This window comes from Hyla sarda, chromosome 2, assembly GCF_029499605.1.
Source record: "Hyla sarda isolate aHylSar1 chromosome 2, aHylSar1.hap1, whole genome shotgun sequence".
Taxonomy (NCBI): domain Eukaryota; kingdom Metazoa; phylum Chordata; class Amphibia; order Anura; family Hylidae; genus Hyla; species Hyla sarda.
In genome coordinates, this window is record NC_079190.1 from 338123059 (window position 1) to 338141073 (window position 18015).

The 18015-nt window shown below is 34.5% G+C and overlaps 1 protein-coding gene across 3 annotated transcripts in view; it reads right to left on the reverse strand.

Moving 5' to 3' along the window:
- TMCC2 (transmembrane and coiled-coil domain family 2) overlaps nt 1-18015 on the reverse strand; it is an 85970-nt gene that overhangs the window by 39884 nt on the left and 28071 nt on the right. The window contains exon 1 of one of the 3 annotated variants that reach the window (XM_056558074.1): nt 14850-15131. The exons of the other annotated variants lie outside the window; for them this stretch is intronic. Within the exon in view, the coding sequence (XP_056414049.1) occupies nt 14850-14864 (15 nt within the window). The 5' untranslated portion in view covers nt 14865-15131. Of the gene's footprint in view, nt 1-14849; nt 15132-18015 lie in introns of those variants that run through there. 3 annotated transcript variants of the gene reach the window in all.

Genomic DNA, 18015 nt, shown 5'->3' on the forward strand with positions numbered 1-18015 from the left:
CTTCTATGCTCTCTATCCACAACACAGTATAGTATAGTATAGAAGGAACTCTGAGATCAATGCTACCATATGCTTAGGTAACATGTGAAGTACGCTATATACAGTGGGGAAAAAAAGTATTTAGTCAGCCACCAATTGTGCAAGTTTGCTCACTTAAAAAGATGAGAGAGGCCTGTAATTTTCATCATAGGTATACCTCAACTATGAGAGACAGAATGAGAAAAAAAAATCCATAAAATCACATAGTCTGATTTTTAAAGAATTTAATAGCAAATTATGGTGGAACATAACTATTTGGTCACCTACAAACAAGCAAGATTTCTGGCTCTCACAGACCTGTAACTTCTTCTTTAAGAGTCTCCTCTGTCCTCCACTCGTTACCTGTATTAATGGCGCCTGTTTGAACTTGTTATCAGTATAAAAGAAAGCTGTCCACAACCTCAAACAGTCACAATCCAAACTCCACTATGACCAAGACCAAAGAGCTGTCAGAGGACACCAGAAACAAAATCGTGGACCTGCACCAGGCTGGGAAGACTGAATCTGCAATAGGCAAGCAGCTTGGTGTGAAGAAATCAACTGTGGTAGCAATTATTAGAAAATGGAAGACATACAAGACCACTGATAATCTCCCTCGATCTGGGGCTCCACGCAAGATCTCCCCTCATGGTGTCAAAATGATCACAAGAACGGTAAGTAAAAATCCCAGAACCACACGGGTGAATGACCCGCAGAGAGCTGGGACCAAAGTAATAAAGGCTACAATCAGTAACACACTACGTCGCCAGGGACTCAAATCATGCAGTGCCAGACATGTCCCCCTGCTTAAGTCAGTACATGTATGGGCCAGTCTGAGGTTTGCTAGAGAGCATTTGGATGATCCAGAAGAGTATTGGGAGAATGTCATATGGTCAGATGAAACCAAAGAAGAACTTTTTGCTAAAAACTCAACTTGTCGTGTTTGGAGGAGAAAGAATGCTGAGTTCCATCCAAAGAACACCATACCTACTGAGAAGCATGGTGGTGGAAACATCATGCTTTGGGGCTATTTTTCTGCAAAGAGACCAGGACGACTGATCCGTGTAAATGAAAGAATGAATGGGGCCATGTATCGTGAGATTTTGAGTAAAAACCTCCTTCTATCAGCAAGGGCATTGAAGATGAAACGTGGCTGGGTCTTTCAGCATGACAATGATCCCAAACACACCCCCGGGTAATGATAAAGTGCCTTCATAAGAAGCATTTCAAGGTCCTGGAGTGACCTAGTCAGGCTACAGATCTCAACCCCATAGAAAACCTTTGGAGGGAGTTGAAAGTCCGTGTTGCCCAGCGACAGCCCCAAAACATGAAGGAATGGGCTAAAATACTAGCAACAGTGTGTGAAAACCTTGTGAAGACTTATAGAAAACGTTTGACCTCTGTCATTGCCAACAAAGGGTATATAACAAAGTATTGAGATGAACTTTTGTTATTGACCAAATACTTATTTTCCAATATAATTTGCAAATAAATTCTTAAAAAATCAGATCATGTCATTTTATGGATTTGTTTTTCTCATTACAGTGGGGATAAAAAGTTTGGGCACCCCAGGTAAAAATTTGTATTAATGTGCATAAAGAAGCCAAGGAAAGATGGAAAATCTCAAAAAGGCATCAAATTACAGATTAGACATTCTTATAATATGTCAACAGAAGTCTGATTTTATTTCCATCATGTACACTTTCAAAATAACAGAAAACAAAAAATTGGCGTCTGAAAAAGTTTGGGCACCCTGCAGAGTTAATATCTTGTACTGCCCCCTTTGGCAAGTATCACAGCTTGTAAATGCTTTTTGTAGCCAGCCAAGAGTCTTTCAATTCTTGTTTGAGGTATCTTTGCCCATTCTTCCTTACAAAAGTCTTCCAGTTCTTTCAGATTTCTGGGCTGTCTGTCATGCACTGCTCTTTTAAGGTCTAGCCATAGATTTTCAATTATGTTGAGGTCAGGAGATTATGAAGGCCATGGTAAAACCTTCAGTTTACGCCTCTTGATGTAATCCCCCGTGGATTTCGAGGTGTGTTTAGGATCATTATTCATTTGTAGAAGCCATCCTCTCTTTAACTTCAGTTTTTTCACAGATGGCATCAAGTTAGCATCCAAAATTTGCTGAAATTTTATGGAATCCATTTTTTCCTTCTAATCATGAGATGTTCACTGTGCCACTGGCTGCAATACAACCCCAAAGCATGATTGATCCACCCCCATGCTTAACAGTTGGACAGAGGTTCTTTTCATTAAGATCTGTTCCCCTTCTTCTCCAAACGTGCCTTTGCTCATTCCGGCCAAAAAGTTCAATTTTAACCTCATCGGTCACAGAACGGGTTTCCAAAATGCATCAGGTTTGTCTATATGTTCATTTGCAAAGTTCAAATGCTGATTTTTGAGGTGAGGACGTAGAAGAGGTTTTCTTCTGATGACTCTTCCATGAAGACCATATTTGTACAAGTATCTCTTTATAGTGGAATAGTGTACCACAACTCCAGTGTCTGCCAGATCTATCTGGAGGGATTGTGCAGTCAAACGTGGGTTTTGAATAGTTTTTCTCACAATCCTGTGAGCTGTTCTGTCTGATATTTTCTTGGTCTTCCAGATCTTGCTTTAACTTCCACTGTTCCTGATGACTGCCATTTCTTAATTACATTCCCAACAGAGGATATTGATATCTGAAAACGTTTTGCTATCTTCTTATAGCCTTCTATTTTCAGTTTCAGATTTCTAGACAATTGCTTAGAAGAACCCATGGTGCTGATTGTTGGGGCAAGGTCAGATGAGTCTGGGCATTTAAAACCTTTGAGATTGACATCACCTGGTCTTACCAGATGATGACTGAGAACAATCCATGACACTGGCAGGTCTCAGCTTTGCAAAGGGGTATAAATTCTGCAGGGTGCCCAAACTTTTGCAGACACCATTTTTTTGTTTTCTGTTATTTTGAAAGTGTAAATGATGACAATAAAATCTAACTTTTTTTAACATATTATAAGAAGGTCTAATCTGTAATATGATGCCTTTTGGAGATTTTTCCATCTTTCCTTGGCTTCTTTATGCAAATTAATACACATTTTTACCTGGGGTGCCCAAACTTTTGATCCCCACTGTATGTCTCTCATAGTTGAGGTATACCTATGATGAAAATTACAGGCCTCTCATCTTTTTAAGTGGGAGATACTTTTTTGCCCCAATGTATATGTATAGAAACATGGGTTTCTTCTGTCAGACTGAAAGTAAATGAAACAACACAAATTCCAGGAGGGCCGGATAAAAAGTGAACAATATGGAAATTTCATTAAACATCAGAGAAAATATAGAAAATTCTCAATAATATTTTATTTAAAAGGCCATCTGTGGTGTAATAAATGTATTGCCTAAAGAATAGGGTGGTGGGGGATTTAGTATAGACAGACTCCTTTCACGTTTTCAAATGTTTAGTAATTTTCGGACCATAACTCCATGTACCACCCCAAACAATTCCAGGTATTCTAATGCAATTCTTACAGCAAGCCAGAAACAAGGCACAGAGCTACAAAGTAACATATGTTACATAATGTGCCCAGAACATGTTGCACTGGAGAAGAGTAGAACATGACATACACTTGGGATATTCTGACAAGACTTTATGCATGCTCAGCCCATGTACATGTCTATATCAACAGGAAGAGGAGAATACACCTTTGCAGACTCCTCTGGCAGTGGCCTTTCTCCATCAAGAATGAAGGACTAGGTATGCTAAAAACCAACATACCCTACCCTATCATCTGTCATCAGGGTAGAGTCTGGAGACCACACATTAGACAGTTATCCAACGTCAAGTGTAAGGACAACTTTTAATTAATATCTATCACTAGGCTTACTGTTCCTCCACTAAACATAATAATAAAAACATCAGCATCTTATATAGCCCATTGGACCAATCATGCCCCCCCCCCCCAATATTACCCTAGTTTTATCATCTATAATCCTAACTTAAGTTTAATTCAGTCAGAGGAAAGCCAGGAATACAATGTACCAAATACATATCATTAAGGGAAGGTAAAAAGAAACAACCATTATAAATCCTAGAACTCCATATGGACCCTAGGATGCTCCTGCAGTTGTCACTGAATCCAGATTGATGCACACGGTATTAATAAACTGTGTCTACGAGGAATAAGAATGTGTGAGTAAGAGGAACACGTGTTTCCTTGGGTTTTTTAAGAGGCATTCTGAAAGTGAACTATCCTATGATGACGTTGCTAAAGTAGTCGTGACCTTTGGAACGATTTTACACGTTTTTTTAGGCCACTAACAAAAACTAACATTACAGAAATACTTTTTTTTGCATTTTAAACAAATTTCTATGCAAAACGGCATCACTGTGGGAATTTTACTTTTAGCGCCATGCCCACTACTGTACAATACAACTCTGTAAACCATCAAGTTGTACAGACATTTAATAGTGGACTCAAATAAGTCTTTGGTGCCCTTTTGAACTACCATGCCTCTTAGTATAAGCACACATACAGAGGCTTGCTTTATCACTTAATCAGGTTATGGATAAATTCCCACCCAAAAAGCATTACTCAACCTAAATAACCACCAAACCAAGGCAGATTGTGTAATAAGTCCATAAAAGGTCCTAATCTTCAAATACCATTACAAAGCTAAAAGGCATGACTGTGTTTACATTGGATCATAAAAGTCCTACATTACTACAACATAGCATGATCACAAGGTCCTGCCATAAACCCAATACACTTAATTGCTGTTTTATTTTTAGTATACATCTCAATGTCTGAAATTTTTTTTCCACTGTCAATCAAAGAAATGTTGTGACATACACGATGGTATCAGATGTGAGTGCAATCCAGACGTCGCCAATGGTACTTATTTACACTTATGGTTAAGTAGTGTGGGCAGAAGAAAATGATATTTTAAAAATACTTTTACATGTGTGTGCAAAGATATTCCTGTATTGATAGCCATTAGCCAAGTAGAAATGGTTAAGGCTGATACCATTAATCAGGCTAACTTACTGAGAGTGCCAACCGCACACATAGAAAGAATATAAAGTATAAGGAACAGTAGGGCAATGTATACATACACCAAGAGTATAAAAGTATAAGGAACAGTTGGTTGATGTATACATACACCAACAGCATAAAGTATAAGGAGCAGTAGGTAGATGCAAATATACAAGAGTATAAAGTACATGAACAGTAGGTAAATGTATATATACACTAAAAGCATAAAGTATAAGAAACCGTAGGTAGATGTATGTATACACCAAGGGGGACATGTATCATTATTTGTGTATGGTAGAAGCAGTTTACCCCTTTTCCCGAATTCTAAATTATGTGCAGAAGCGCAAAATTTATCAATCAAGCGCAATAAGCTTCATAAATTGCGGGTAAATATAGTAATCCCCTCAATCCACTCTTTGGAAAATAGAATCGATGATTTAGAGCATCTTGCTACGTTAAGTCCAAGATGGCTTATATTTGCACAAAAAAAAACAGCTCTTGCGGCAAAATTTATGGTGTAAAGGAAAAGTACGCATTTAATAAATCCATGCGTACTATAGATGTCACTCCAAGGTACCCCGATTAGGCCACATCTGGAGGACATGCTCTACCAAAATGTGCTCAAAAAAATGCGCAAAAAAAGGGCTTGCGCTAAATTTAGCACAAAAAAAATACACACAAAACAGGGGTAAAATCTTTGATACATGTCCCCCCAAGAGTATAAAAGTATAAGAAACAATAGGTAGATGTATGTATACACCAAGAGTATAAAAGTATAAGAAACAATAGGTAGATGTATGTATACATCAAGAGTATAAAAGTATAAGAAACAATAGGTAGATGTATGTATACATCAAGAGTATAAAAGTATAAGAAACAATAGGTAGATGTATGTATACACCAAGAGCATAAAGTATAAGAAACAGTAAGTTGATGTATACATACACTACGAGTATAAAGTATAAGAAACAGTAAGTTGATGTATACATACACCAGGAGTATAAAGTATAAGAAACAGTAAGTTGATGTATACATACACTACGAGTATAAAAGTATAATAAACAGTAAGTTGATGTATACATACACTACGAGTATAAAAGTATAATAAACAGTAAGTTGATGTATACATACACTACGAGTATAAAAGTATAATAAACAGTAAGTTCATGTATACATACACAGGGGGATAAAGTATAAGAAACAGTAAGTTGATGTATATATACAATAGGAGTATAAAAGTATAAGAAACAGTAAGTTGATGTATACATACACCAGAAGTATAAAGTATAAGAAACAGTAAGTTGATGTATACATACACCAGTAGTATAAAGGTATAATAAACAGTAAGTTGATGTATACATACACCAGGAGTATAAAGTATAAGAAACAGTAAGTATACATACACCAGGAGTATTAAGTATAAGAAACAGTAAGTTGATGTATACATACACTACGAGTATAAAAGTATAATAAACAGTAAGTTGATGTATACATACACCAGGAGTATAAAGTATAAAAAACAGTAAGTTGATGTATATATACACCAGGAGTATAAAGTATAAGAAACAGTAAGTTGATGTATACATACACTACGAGTATAAAAGTATAATAAACAGTAAGTTGATGTATACATACACTACGAGTATAAAAGTATAATAAACAGTAAGTTGATGTATACATACACAGGGGGATAAAGTATAAGAAACAGTAAGTTGATGTATATATACACCAGGAGTATAAATTATAAGAAACAGTAAGTATACATACACCAGAAGTATAAAGTATAAGAAACAGTAAGTTGATGTATACATACACCAGGAGTATAAAGGTATAATAAACAGTAAGTTGATGTATACATACACCAGAAGTATAAAGTATAAGAAACAGTAAGTTGATGTATACATACACCAGGAGTATAAAGTATAAGAAACAGTAAGTTGATGTATACATGCACCAGGAGTATAAAGGTATAATAAACAGTAAGTTGATGTATATATACACCAGGGGTATAAAAGGTATAATAAACAGTAAGTTGATGTATACATACACCAGGAGTATAAAGGTATAATAAACAGTAAGTTGATGTATACATACACCAGAAGTATAAAGTATAAGAAACAGTAAGTTGATGTATACATACACCAGGAGTATAAAGTATAAGAAACAGTAAGTTGATGTATACATACACCAGAAGTATAAAGTATAAGAAACAGTAAGTTGATGTATACATACACCAGGAGTATAAAGTATAAGAAACAGTAAGTTGATGTATACATACACCAGGAGTATAAAGTATAAGAAACAGTAAGTTGATGTATACATACACCAGGAGTATAAAGGTATAATAAACAGTAAGTTGATGTATATATACACCAGGAGTATAAAAGGTATAATAAACAGTAAGTTGATGTATACATACACCAGGAGTATAAAGGTATAATAAACAGTAAGTTGATGTATACATACACCAGAAGTATAAAGTATAAGAAACAGTAAGTTGATGTATACATACACCAGAAGTATAAAGTATAAGAAACAGTAAGTTGATGTATATATACACCAGGAGTATAAAAGGTATAATAAACAGTAAGTTGATGTATACATACACCAGGAGTATAAAGTATAAGAAACAGTAAGTATACATACACCAGGAGTATAAAGTATAAGAAACAGTAAGTATACATACACCAGGAGTATAAAGTATAAGAAACAGTAAGTTGATGTATATATACACCAGGAGTATAAAGTATAAGAAACAGTAAGTTGATGTATACATACACCAGGAGTATAAAGTATAAGAAACAGTAAGTTGATGTATACATACACTACGAGTATAAAAGTATAATAAACAGTAAGTTGATGTATACATACACTACGAGTATAAAAGTATAATAAACAGTAAGTTGATGTATACATACACTACGAGTATAAAAGTATAATAAACAGTAAGTTGATGTATACATACACAGGGGGATAAAGTATAAGAAACAGTAAGTTGATGTATATATACAATAGGAGTATAAAAGTATAAGAAACAGTAAGTTGATGTATACATACACCAGAAGTATAAAGTATAAGAAACAGTAAGTTGATGTATACATACACCAGTAGTATAAAGGTATAATAAACAGTAAGTTGATGTATACATACACCAGGAGTATAAAGTATAAGAAACAGTAAGTATACATACACCAGGAGTATTAAGTATAAGAAACAGAAAGTTGATGTATACATACACTACGAGTATAAAAGTATAATAAACAGTAAGTTGATGTATACATACACTACGAGTATAAAAGTATAATAAACAGTAAGTTGATGTATACATACACAGGGGGATAAAGTATAAGAAACAGTAAGTTGATGTATATATACACCAGGAGTATAAAGTATAAGAAACAGTAAGTTGATGTATACATACACTACGAGTATAAAAGTATAATAAACAGTAAGTTGATGTATACATACACTACGAGTATAAAAGTATAATAAACAGTAAGTTGATGTATACATACACAGGGGGATAAAGTATAAGAAACAGTAAGTTGATGTATATATACACCAGGAGTATAAATTATAAGAAACAGTAAGTATACATACACCAGAAGTATAAAGTATAAGAAACAGTAAGTTGATGTATACATACACCAGGAGTATAAAGGTATAATAAACAGTAAGTTGATGTATACATACACCAGAAGTATAAAGTATAAGAAACAGTAAGTTGATGTATACATACACCAGGAGTATAAAGTATAAGAAACAGTAAGTTGATGTATACATGCACCAGGAGTATAAAGGTATAATAAACAGTAAGTTGATGTATATATACACCAGGGGTATAAAAGGTATAATAAACAGTAAGTTGATGTATACATACACCAGGAGTATAAAGGTATAATAAACAGTAAGTTGATGTATACATACACCAGAAGTATAAAGTATAAGAAACAGTAAGTTGATGTATACATACACCAGGAGTATAAAAGGTATAATAAACAGTAAGTTGATGTATACATACACCAGGAGTATAAAGTATAAGAAACAGTAAGTATACATACACCAGGAGTATTAAGTATAAGAAACAGTAAGTTGATGTATACATACACCAGGAGTATAAAGTATAAGAAACAGTAAGTTGATGTATATATACACCAGGAGTATAAAGTATAAGAAACAGTAAGTTGATGTATACATACACCAGGAGTATAAAGTATAAGAAACAGTAAGTTGATGTATACATACACCAGGAGTATAAAGTATAAGAAACAGTAAGTTGATGTATACATACACCAGGAGTATAAAGTATAAGAAACAGTAAGTTGATGTATACATACACCAGGAGGATAAAGTATAAGAAACAGTAAGTTGATGTATACATACACCAGGAGTATAAAGTATAAGAAACAGTAAGTTGATGTATACATACACCAGGAGTATAAAGTATAAGAAACAGTAAGTTGATGTATACATACACCAGAAGTATAAAGTATAAGAAACAGTAAGTTGATGTATACATACACCAGGAGTATAAAGTATAAGAAACAGTAAGTTGATGTATATTTACACCAGGAGTATAAAGGTATAATAAACAGTAAGTTGATGTATACATACACCAGGAGTATAAAGGTATAATAAACAGTAAGTTGATGTATACATACACCAGGAGTATAAAGTATAAGAAACAGTAAGTTGATGTATACATACACCAGGAGTATAAAGTATAAGAAACAGTAAGTTGATGTATACATACACCAGGAGTATAAAGGTATAATAAACAGTAAGTTGATGTATATATACACCAGGAGTATAAAAGGTATAATAAACAGTAAGTTGATGTATACATACACCAGGAGTATAAAGGTATAATAAACAGTAAGTTGATGTATACATACACCAGAAGTATAAAGTATAAGAAACAGTAAGTTGATGTATATATACACCAGGAGTATAAAAGGTATAATAAACAGTAAGTTGATGTATACATACACCAGGAGTATAAAGTATAAGAAACAGTAAGTATACATACACCAGGAGTATAAAGTATAAGAAACAGTAAGTATACATACACCAGGAGTATTAAGTATAAGAAACAGTAAGTTGATGTATACATACACCAGGAGTATAAAGTATAAGAAACAGTAAGTTGATGTATATATACACCAGGAGTATAAAGTATAAGAAACAGTAAGTTGATGTATACATACACCAGGAGTATAAAGTATAAGAAACAGTAAGTTGATGTATACATACACCAGGAGTATTAAGTATAAGAAACAGTAAGTTGATGTATACATACACCAGGAGTATAAAGTATAAGAAACAGTAAGTTGATGTATATATACACCAGGAGTATAAAGTATAAGAAACAGTAAGTTGATGTATACATACACCAGGAGTATAAAGTATAAGAAACAGTAAGTTGATGTATACATACACCAGGAGTATTAAGTATAAGAAACAGTAAGTTGATGTATACATACACCAGGAGTATAAAGTATAAGAAACAGTAAGTTGATGTATATATACACCAGGAGTATTAAGTATAAGAAACAGTAAGTTGATGTATATATACACCAGGAGTATAAAGTATAAGAAACAGTAAGTTGATGTATACATACACCAGGAGTATAAAGGTATAATAAACAGTAAGTTGATGTATATATACACCAGGAGTATAAAGAATAAGAAACAGTAAGTTGATGTATACATACACCAGGAGTATAAAGTATAAGAAACAGTAAGTTGATGTATACATACACCAGGAGTATAAAGTATAAGAAACAGTAAGTTGATGTATACATACACCAGGAGTATAAAGGTATAATAAACAGTAAGTTGATGTATACATACACCAGGAGTATAAAGTATAAGAAACAGTAAGTTGATGTATACATACACCAGGAGTATAAAGTATAATAAACAGTAAGTTGATGTATACATACACCAGGAGTATAAAGTATAAGAAACAGTAAGTATACATACACCAGGAGTATTAAGTATAAGAAACAGTAAGTTGATGTATACATACACCAGGAGTATAAAGTATAAGAAACAGTAAGTTGATGTATACATACACCAGGAGTATAAAGGTATAATAAACAGTAAGTTGATGTATACATACACCAGGAGTATAAAGTATAAGAAACAGTAAGTTGATGTATATATACACCAGGAGTATAAAGTATAAGAAACAGTAAGTTGATGTATACATACACCAGGAGTATAAAGGTATAATAAACAGTAAGTTGATGTATATATACACCAGGAGTATAAAGTATAAGAAACAGTAAGTTGATGTATACATACACCAGGAGTATAAAGTATAAGAAACAGTAAGTTGATGTATACATACACCAGGAGTATAAAGTATAAGAAACAGTAAGTTGATGTATACATACACCAGGAGTATAAAGTATAAGAAACAGTAAGTTGATGTATACATACACCAGGAGTATAAAGGTATAATAAACAGTAAGATGATGTATATATACACCAGGAGTATAAAAGGTATAATAAACAGTAAGTTGATGTATACATACACCAGGAGTATAAAGGTATAATAAACAGTAAGTTGATGTATACATACACCAGAAGTATAAAGTATAAGAAACAGTAAGTTGATGTATACATACACCAGAAGTATAAAGTATAAGAAACAGTAAGTTGATGTATATATACACCAGGAGTATAAAAGGTATAATAAACAGTAAGTTGATGTATACATACACCAGGAGTATAAAGTATAAGAAACAGTAAGTTGATGTATACATACACCAGGAGTATAAAGTATAAGAAACAGTAAGTTGATGTATATATACACCAGGAGTATAAAAGGTATAATAAACAGTAAGTTGATGTATATATACACCAGGAGTATAAAAGGTATAATAAACAGTAAGTTGATGTATACATACACCAGGAGTATAAAGGTATAATAAACAGTAAGTTGATGTATACATACACCAGAAGTATAAAGTATAAGAAACAGTAAGTTGATGTATATATACACCAGGAGTATAAAAGGTATAATAAACAGTAAGTTGATGTATACATACACCAGGAGTATAAAGTATAAGAAACAGTAAGTATACATACACCAGGAGTATAAAGTATAAGAAACAGTAAGTATACATACACCAGGAGTATTAAGTATAAGAAACAGTAAGTTGATGTATACATACACCAGGAGTATAAAGTATAAGAAACAGTAAGTTGATGTATATATACACCAGGAGTATAAAGTATAAGAAACAGTAAGTTGATGTATACATACACCAGGAGTATAAAGTATAAGAAACAGTAAGTTGATGTATACATACACCAGGAGTATTAAGTATAAGAAACAGTAAGTTGATGTATACATACACCAGGAGTATAAAGTATAAGAAACAGTAAGTTGATGTATATATACACCAGGAGTATAAAGTATAAGAAACAGTAAGTTGATGTATACATACACCAGGAGTATAAAGTATAAGAAACAGTAAGTTGATGTATACATACACCAGGAGTATTAAGTATAAGAAACAGTAAGTTGATGTATACATACACCAGGAGTATAAAGTATAAGAAACAGTAAGTTGATGTATATATACACCAGGAGTATTAAGTATAAGAAACAGTAAGTTGATGTATATATACACCAGGAGTATAAAGTATAAGAAACAGTAAGTTGATGTATACATACACCAGGAGTATAAAGGTATAATAAACAGTAAGTTGATGTATATATACACCAGGAGTATAAAGAATAAGAAACAGTAAGTTGATGTATACATACACCAGGAGTATAAAGTATAAGAAACAGTAAGTTGATGTATACATACACCAGGAGTATAAAGTATAAGAAACAGTAAGTTGATGTATACATACACCAGGAGTATAAAGGTATAATAAACAGTAAGTTGATGTATACATACACCAGGAGTATAAAGTATAAGAAACAGTAAGTTGATGTATACATACACCAGGAGTATAAAGTATAATAAACAGTAAGTTGATGTATACATACACCAGGAGTATAAAGTATAAGAAACAGTAAGTATACATACACCAGGAGTATTAAGTATAAGAAACAGTAAGTTGATGTATACATACACCAGGAGTATAAAGTATAAGAAACAGTAAGTTGATGTATACATACACCAGGAGTATAAAGGTATAATAAACAGTAAGTTGATGTATACATACACCAGGAGTATAAAGTATAAGAAACAGTAAGTTGATGTATATATACACCAGGAGTATAAAGTATAAGAAACAGTAAGTTGATGTATACATACACCAGGAGTATAAAGGTATAATAAACAGTAAGTTGATGTATATATACACCAGGAGTATAAAGTATAAGAAACAGTAAGTTGATGTATACATACACCAGGAGTATAAAGTATAAGAAACAGTAAGTTGATGTATACATACACCAGAAGTATAAAGTATAAGAAACAGTAAGTTGATGTATACATACACCAGGAGTATAAAGTATAAGAAACAGTAAGTTGATGTATACATACACCAGGAGTATAAAGTATAAGAAACAGTAAGTTGATGTATACATACACCAGGAGTATAAAGGTATAATAAACAGTAAGTTGATGTATATATACACCAGGAGTATAAAAGGTATAATAAACAGTAAGTTGATGTATACATACACCAGGAGTATAAAGGTATAATAAACAGTAAGTTGATGTATACATACACCAGAAGTATAAAGTATAAGAAACAGTAAGTTGATGTATACATACACCAGAAGTATAAAGTATAAGAAACAGTAAGTTGATGTATATATACACCAGGAGTATAAAAGGTATAATAAACAGTAAGTTGATGTATACATACACCAGGAGTATAAAGTATAAGAAACAGTAAGTATACATACACCAGGAGTATAAAGTATAAGAAACAGTAAGTTGATGTATACATACACCAGGAGTATTAAGTATAAGAAACAGTAAGTTGATGTATACATACACCAGGAGTATAAAGTATAAGAAACAGTAAGTTGATGTATATATACACCAGGAGTATTAAGTATAAGAAACAGTAAGTTGATGTATATATACACCAGGAGTATAAAGTATAAGAAACAGTAAGTTGATGTATACATACACCAGGAGTATAAAGGTATAATAAACAGTAAGTTGATGTATATATACACCAGGAGTATAAAGAATAAGAAACAGTAAGTTGATGTATACATACACCAGGAGTATAAAGTATAAGAAACAGTAAGTTGATGTATACATACACCAGGAGTATAAAGTATAAGAAACAGTAAGTTGATGTATACATACACCAGGAGTATAAAGGTATAATAAACAGTAAGTTGATGTATACATACACCAGGAGTATAAAGTATAAGAAACAGTAAGTTGATGTATACATACACCAGAAGTATAAAGTATAAGAAACAGTAAGTTGATGTATACATACACCAGGAGTATAAAGTATAAGAAACAGTAAGTTGATGTATACATACACCAGGAGTATAAAGGTATAATAAACAGTAAGTTGATGTATACATACATCATGTATGTATAAGGAACAGCTGCAGAACACACGTACATATAGCTGTAACATCATTGCGACCTGCAGGTATTAACAATATAAGCCCAATAGCAGCTGTGGTGCTGAGATTAAACGGACTAGAGTCAGGGTGTCCCAGTTGTACAAAAGCAATACAATTGCGTACAAGATCCATGCCACCCGTCTGCGCCATAGGAGGCTTATATCATGGTTTCTCTCCAGCTTTAATCTGCAGCTGCATTATAATATTACATCTCTGGGATGTTTGTCAGAACTCACCAGAATATGCACCATCCTCAGTTCCCTCCTGGACCAATGATCAGTCTAATAGTGTTTTTACAAGAAACGGCTTCATGGGTCTGGAGAGTGTCTTCTGTCTCCGTCACCTCCCTATGTAGAGTCACGCCACAATCCTGTCTCCTTCCCGTAGACAATCACCCAGCTTGGGAACCTTTAATCCCCACTGTAGACTCATGGGAATTGACTGGCAGGTCACCAAGGCTGGATTAGTGTAGAGAGAACAGTATCCTCTCTGCTGGAGCGTACAACATTATAGTTGTAGTAAGTGCTTTTTACCAGCAGGTGGAACAGTTGTCTACCGAATGAATCAAAAGCAGAAAGAACGGAGTAGAGCCTGATGTACACCAGGGTTCCCATCATAACTTCAGATTGAAGGACTGAATTTGGCAGCTAATAGGGAACACATGGGTTTCACACTCCTACATGCCTTCGTGTTCAGCTCAAAGTATAGTTGTCAGAACCACATAAATTACACGTATTCCGATTAAAGTACATAACAATTAATGTATCTCTCTATCTAGAAGATCAGTTACAGCACCCATGTCTTCCTGTGATACAATATGTATGGTTTTCTTAGTAAAACTGAGTTAGAAAGTACCTCCTGATATATAAACTCCAATGAAAGCATAAAATGCAGTGCATGCATGCTACATCCTGCAGACTCCAAAGTACAGTCCATCAACATCTGATAGGTCTGAAGAACACCAGGAGTCCACTTCATTCTATCATACAATGTCTAATAAAACCAGAGCTAAAAGACGGTCATAGACAGATAGACAGGAAGGTTTGATTCAACTTTGTTTAGATAATTGGAATTAAAGGGTTACTCCACCAAAACATCTTATCCCCAAAGTATAGAGGATAAGATGTCCGATCGGGTGGGGTCCCGCCGTTGGGGACTCCCATGATCTCCGGCGCAGCACCCCAGTCATCCGTGCATGGGGCGAACTCCGCTTTGTGCCAGCTGCCACGCCCCCTCCATTCATGTCTAAATGAGGAGGTGTGACTACTAATACGTAGCCGTCATGCCTACTCCCATAGACATGAAGGGAGGGGGCATGGCATCACGAACGCAGAAGCTCCTAGCTTCTGTATTCGGGACGGCACCGCTGCCAGCCGGAGATCACAGGGGGTCCCCAGCGGCAGGACCCCCGCGATCAAACATCTTATCCCCTATCCTTTGGATAGGGGATAAGATGTTTTTCAACAGAGAATCCCTTTAAAGGTGTATGCATAGAACATCATTCCTATATCACTGGTGTACATTGTTGCTGAACATGTATTATTTCTCACTGTTATTTTATTACCGCAAACATGATTATCATTTTTAGAAATCATTTTTTACAGTCAGATAATTAACCAATGGGAACCAATTAGCAGATTTATATATAAAGCTTGACAACGCGCTATATATGCTAAAATCATTATCCTCACCATCCCCGGAAGACGTTTTGCCCCCTCGGATGGTGAAGATATTAATTTATAAAGTCCCCCCGGCCACCCGCAAGTAGTCTCCTGGGAAGGGGACTTCAACTTACCAGCTCCCGTCGCTCCGTCCGTGGTCCCGTCCCCTCGTCTTCATTGACGCTTTGCATCACCGCTCTGCTCCATCTGCTTAAGGAGAACAGCGATGACTAAAGCCGTCAATGAAGACGAGGGGACGGGACCACAGCAGGAGCAATGGGGAGCAACAGGAGCTGGTAAGTAGAAGTCCCCGCCCAGGGGCTTACTTTCAGGGTGGCGGGGGAACTATACAACTTAATAACATTGCTTTACTGCTACTGCTCTTTTCTTTATGCTTTTATTTATTTAAATATTTATTGTAGTTCTGTCAATAAATTGATCTCCAAAGAGATTCTGTTCGAGCAAGGCCAGACCATGTCTCAGTCCTTTCTTTTACTATTATGTCTAAATGTATGGGTTCATACCTAGGATATCAGTAGAGATACAGCTAGAGAGATCAGTAGACATATTTAAATAAAAAAATTAAAAATATTTATATTACTCTATAGGTGTTTCTATACAGGGAGTGGAGCTTGCAATGTAGAAGCCCAAATCCCCAGGGTTCCTGTCATGCACACCCTTTATAGGAGAACACGGATGAGCAGGTATTTATATTGTATGGTGCATACAGGCGACACTGAGATCAATGTTATAAGTTTGTCATTCAATGATCCCAGTATATGCAATTTACTTAGCATTAGTCTTTATAAATACTATTGGGATTATTTATATGTTGGATATTGTACATTTTCTTGCCACACTTCTAAGGTTTTTTATATAGTGATATCACTAATGATATAATTGGCACAAGTGATTTGATTTACTGTATATAAAATGTACTGTATATATATATATATATATATATATATATATATAAACCAGTTATTGTGAACACTTGCTTTATGCTTGCGAAAGGCTTTAGGAGAAGTTTTGTAATAAATAGTTTTTGGATGACAGTCTTCCAATCGCATTTTCTCTGTTATGTCCTTTAGAACAGCTAGTGTCTTGAACCAATTTCTAAGTTCATTTATGACCAGATAAAAGGTCAACTTTGATATAGTCATAAAATCAGCTTAGAGGTTCCTTTTGGAGACTAGAGAAGGGCTGACAACAAGAAGATACAGTAGAGGCTGTAGAACAACGTAAACACAATTTTAATAACGACCAATAGAAAGTGTTTTTTGGCCCATGATAAGTAAAAAAATAAATAAAAAAAAACCTTTTCAAGGATGTCCATAGCCTTCAACCCCTAGAGGACATGCAACGTACATGTATGTTGCTGTGCCCCGGTGCTTAGCGCACAATGACATACACAGACGATCGCTGCCTCTTCTGACATGGTGATTGGGCCAAGCTGGTAGGTGTTAACAGCAGCAGGGATCTCATGGATAATGGCTGACATCAGCAGGCTTATACTTTTAAAAACATTGTTTTGTTTTCATTTTTTTTACACACTTCTTTGGCCCCCCATAGGGGCCTATTACATGCCATCATTACATGCTATTGCATTACATTTATCTATGTTCTCTGAGCTTGATAGCTAGAGGATGCCAAAGGCAAGCTGCAGCAATCACCGAGCCAGGGAAGATATAAAGTTAAGGCCCCAGGCTTCCCCAGCAACCCACCGGCACCACGTGATTAC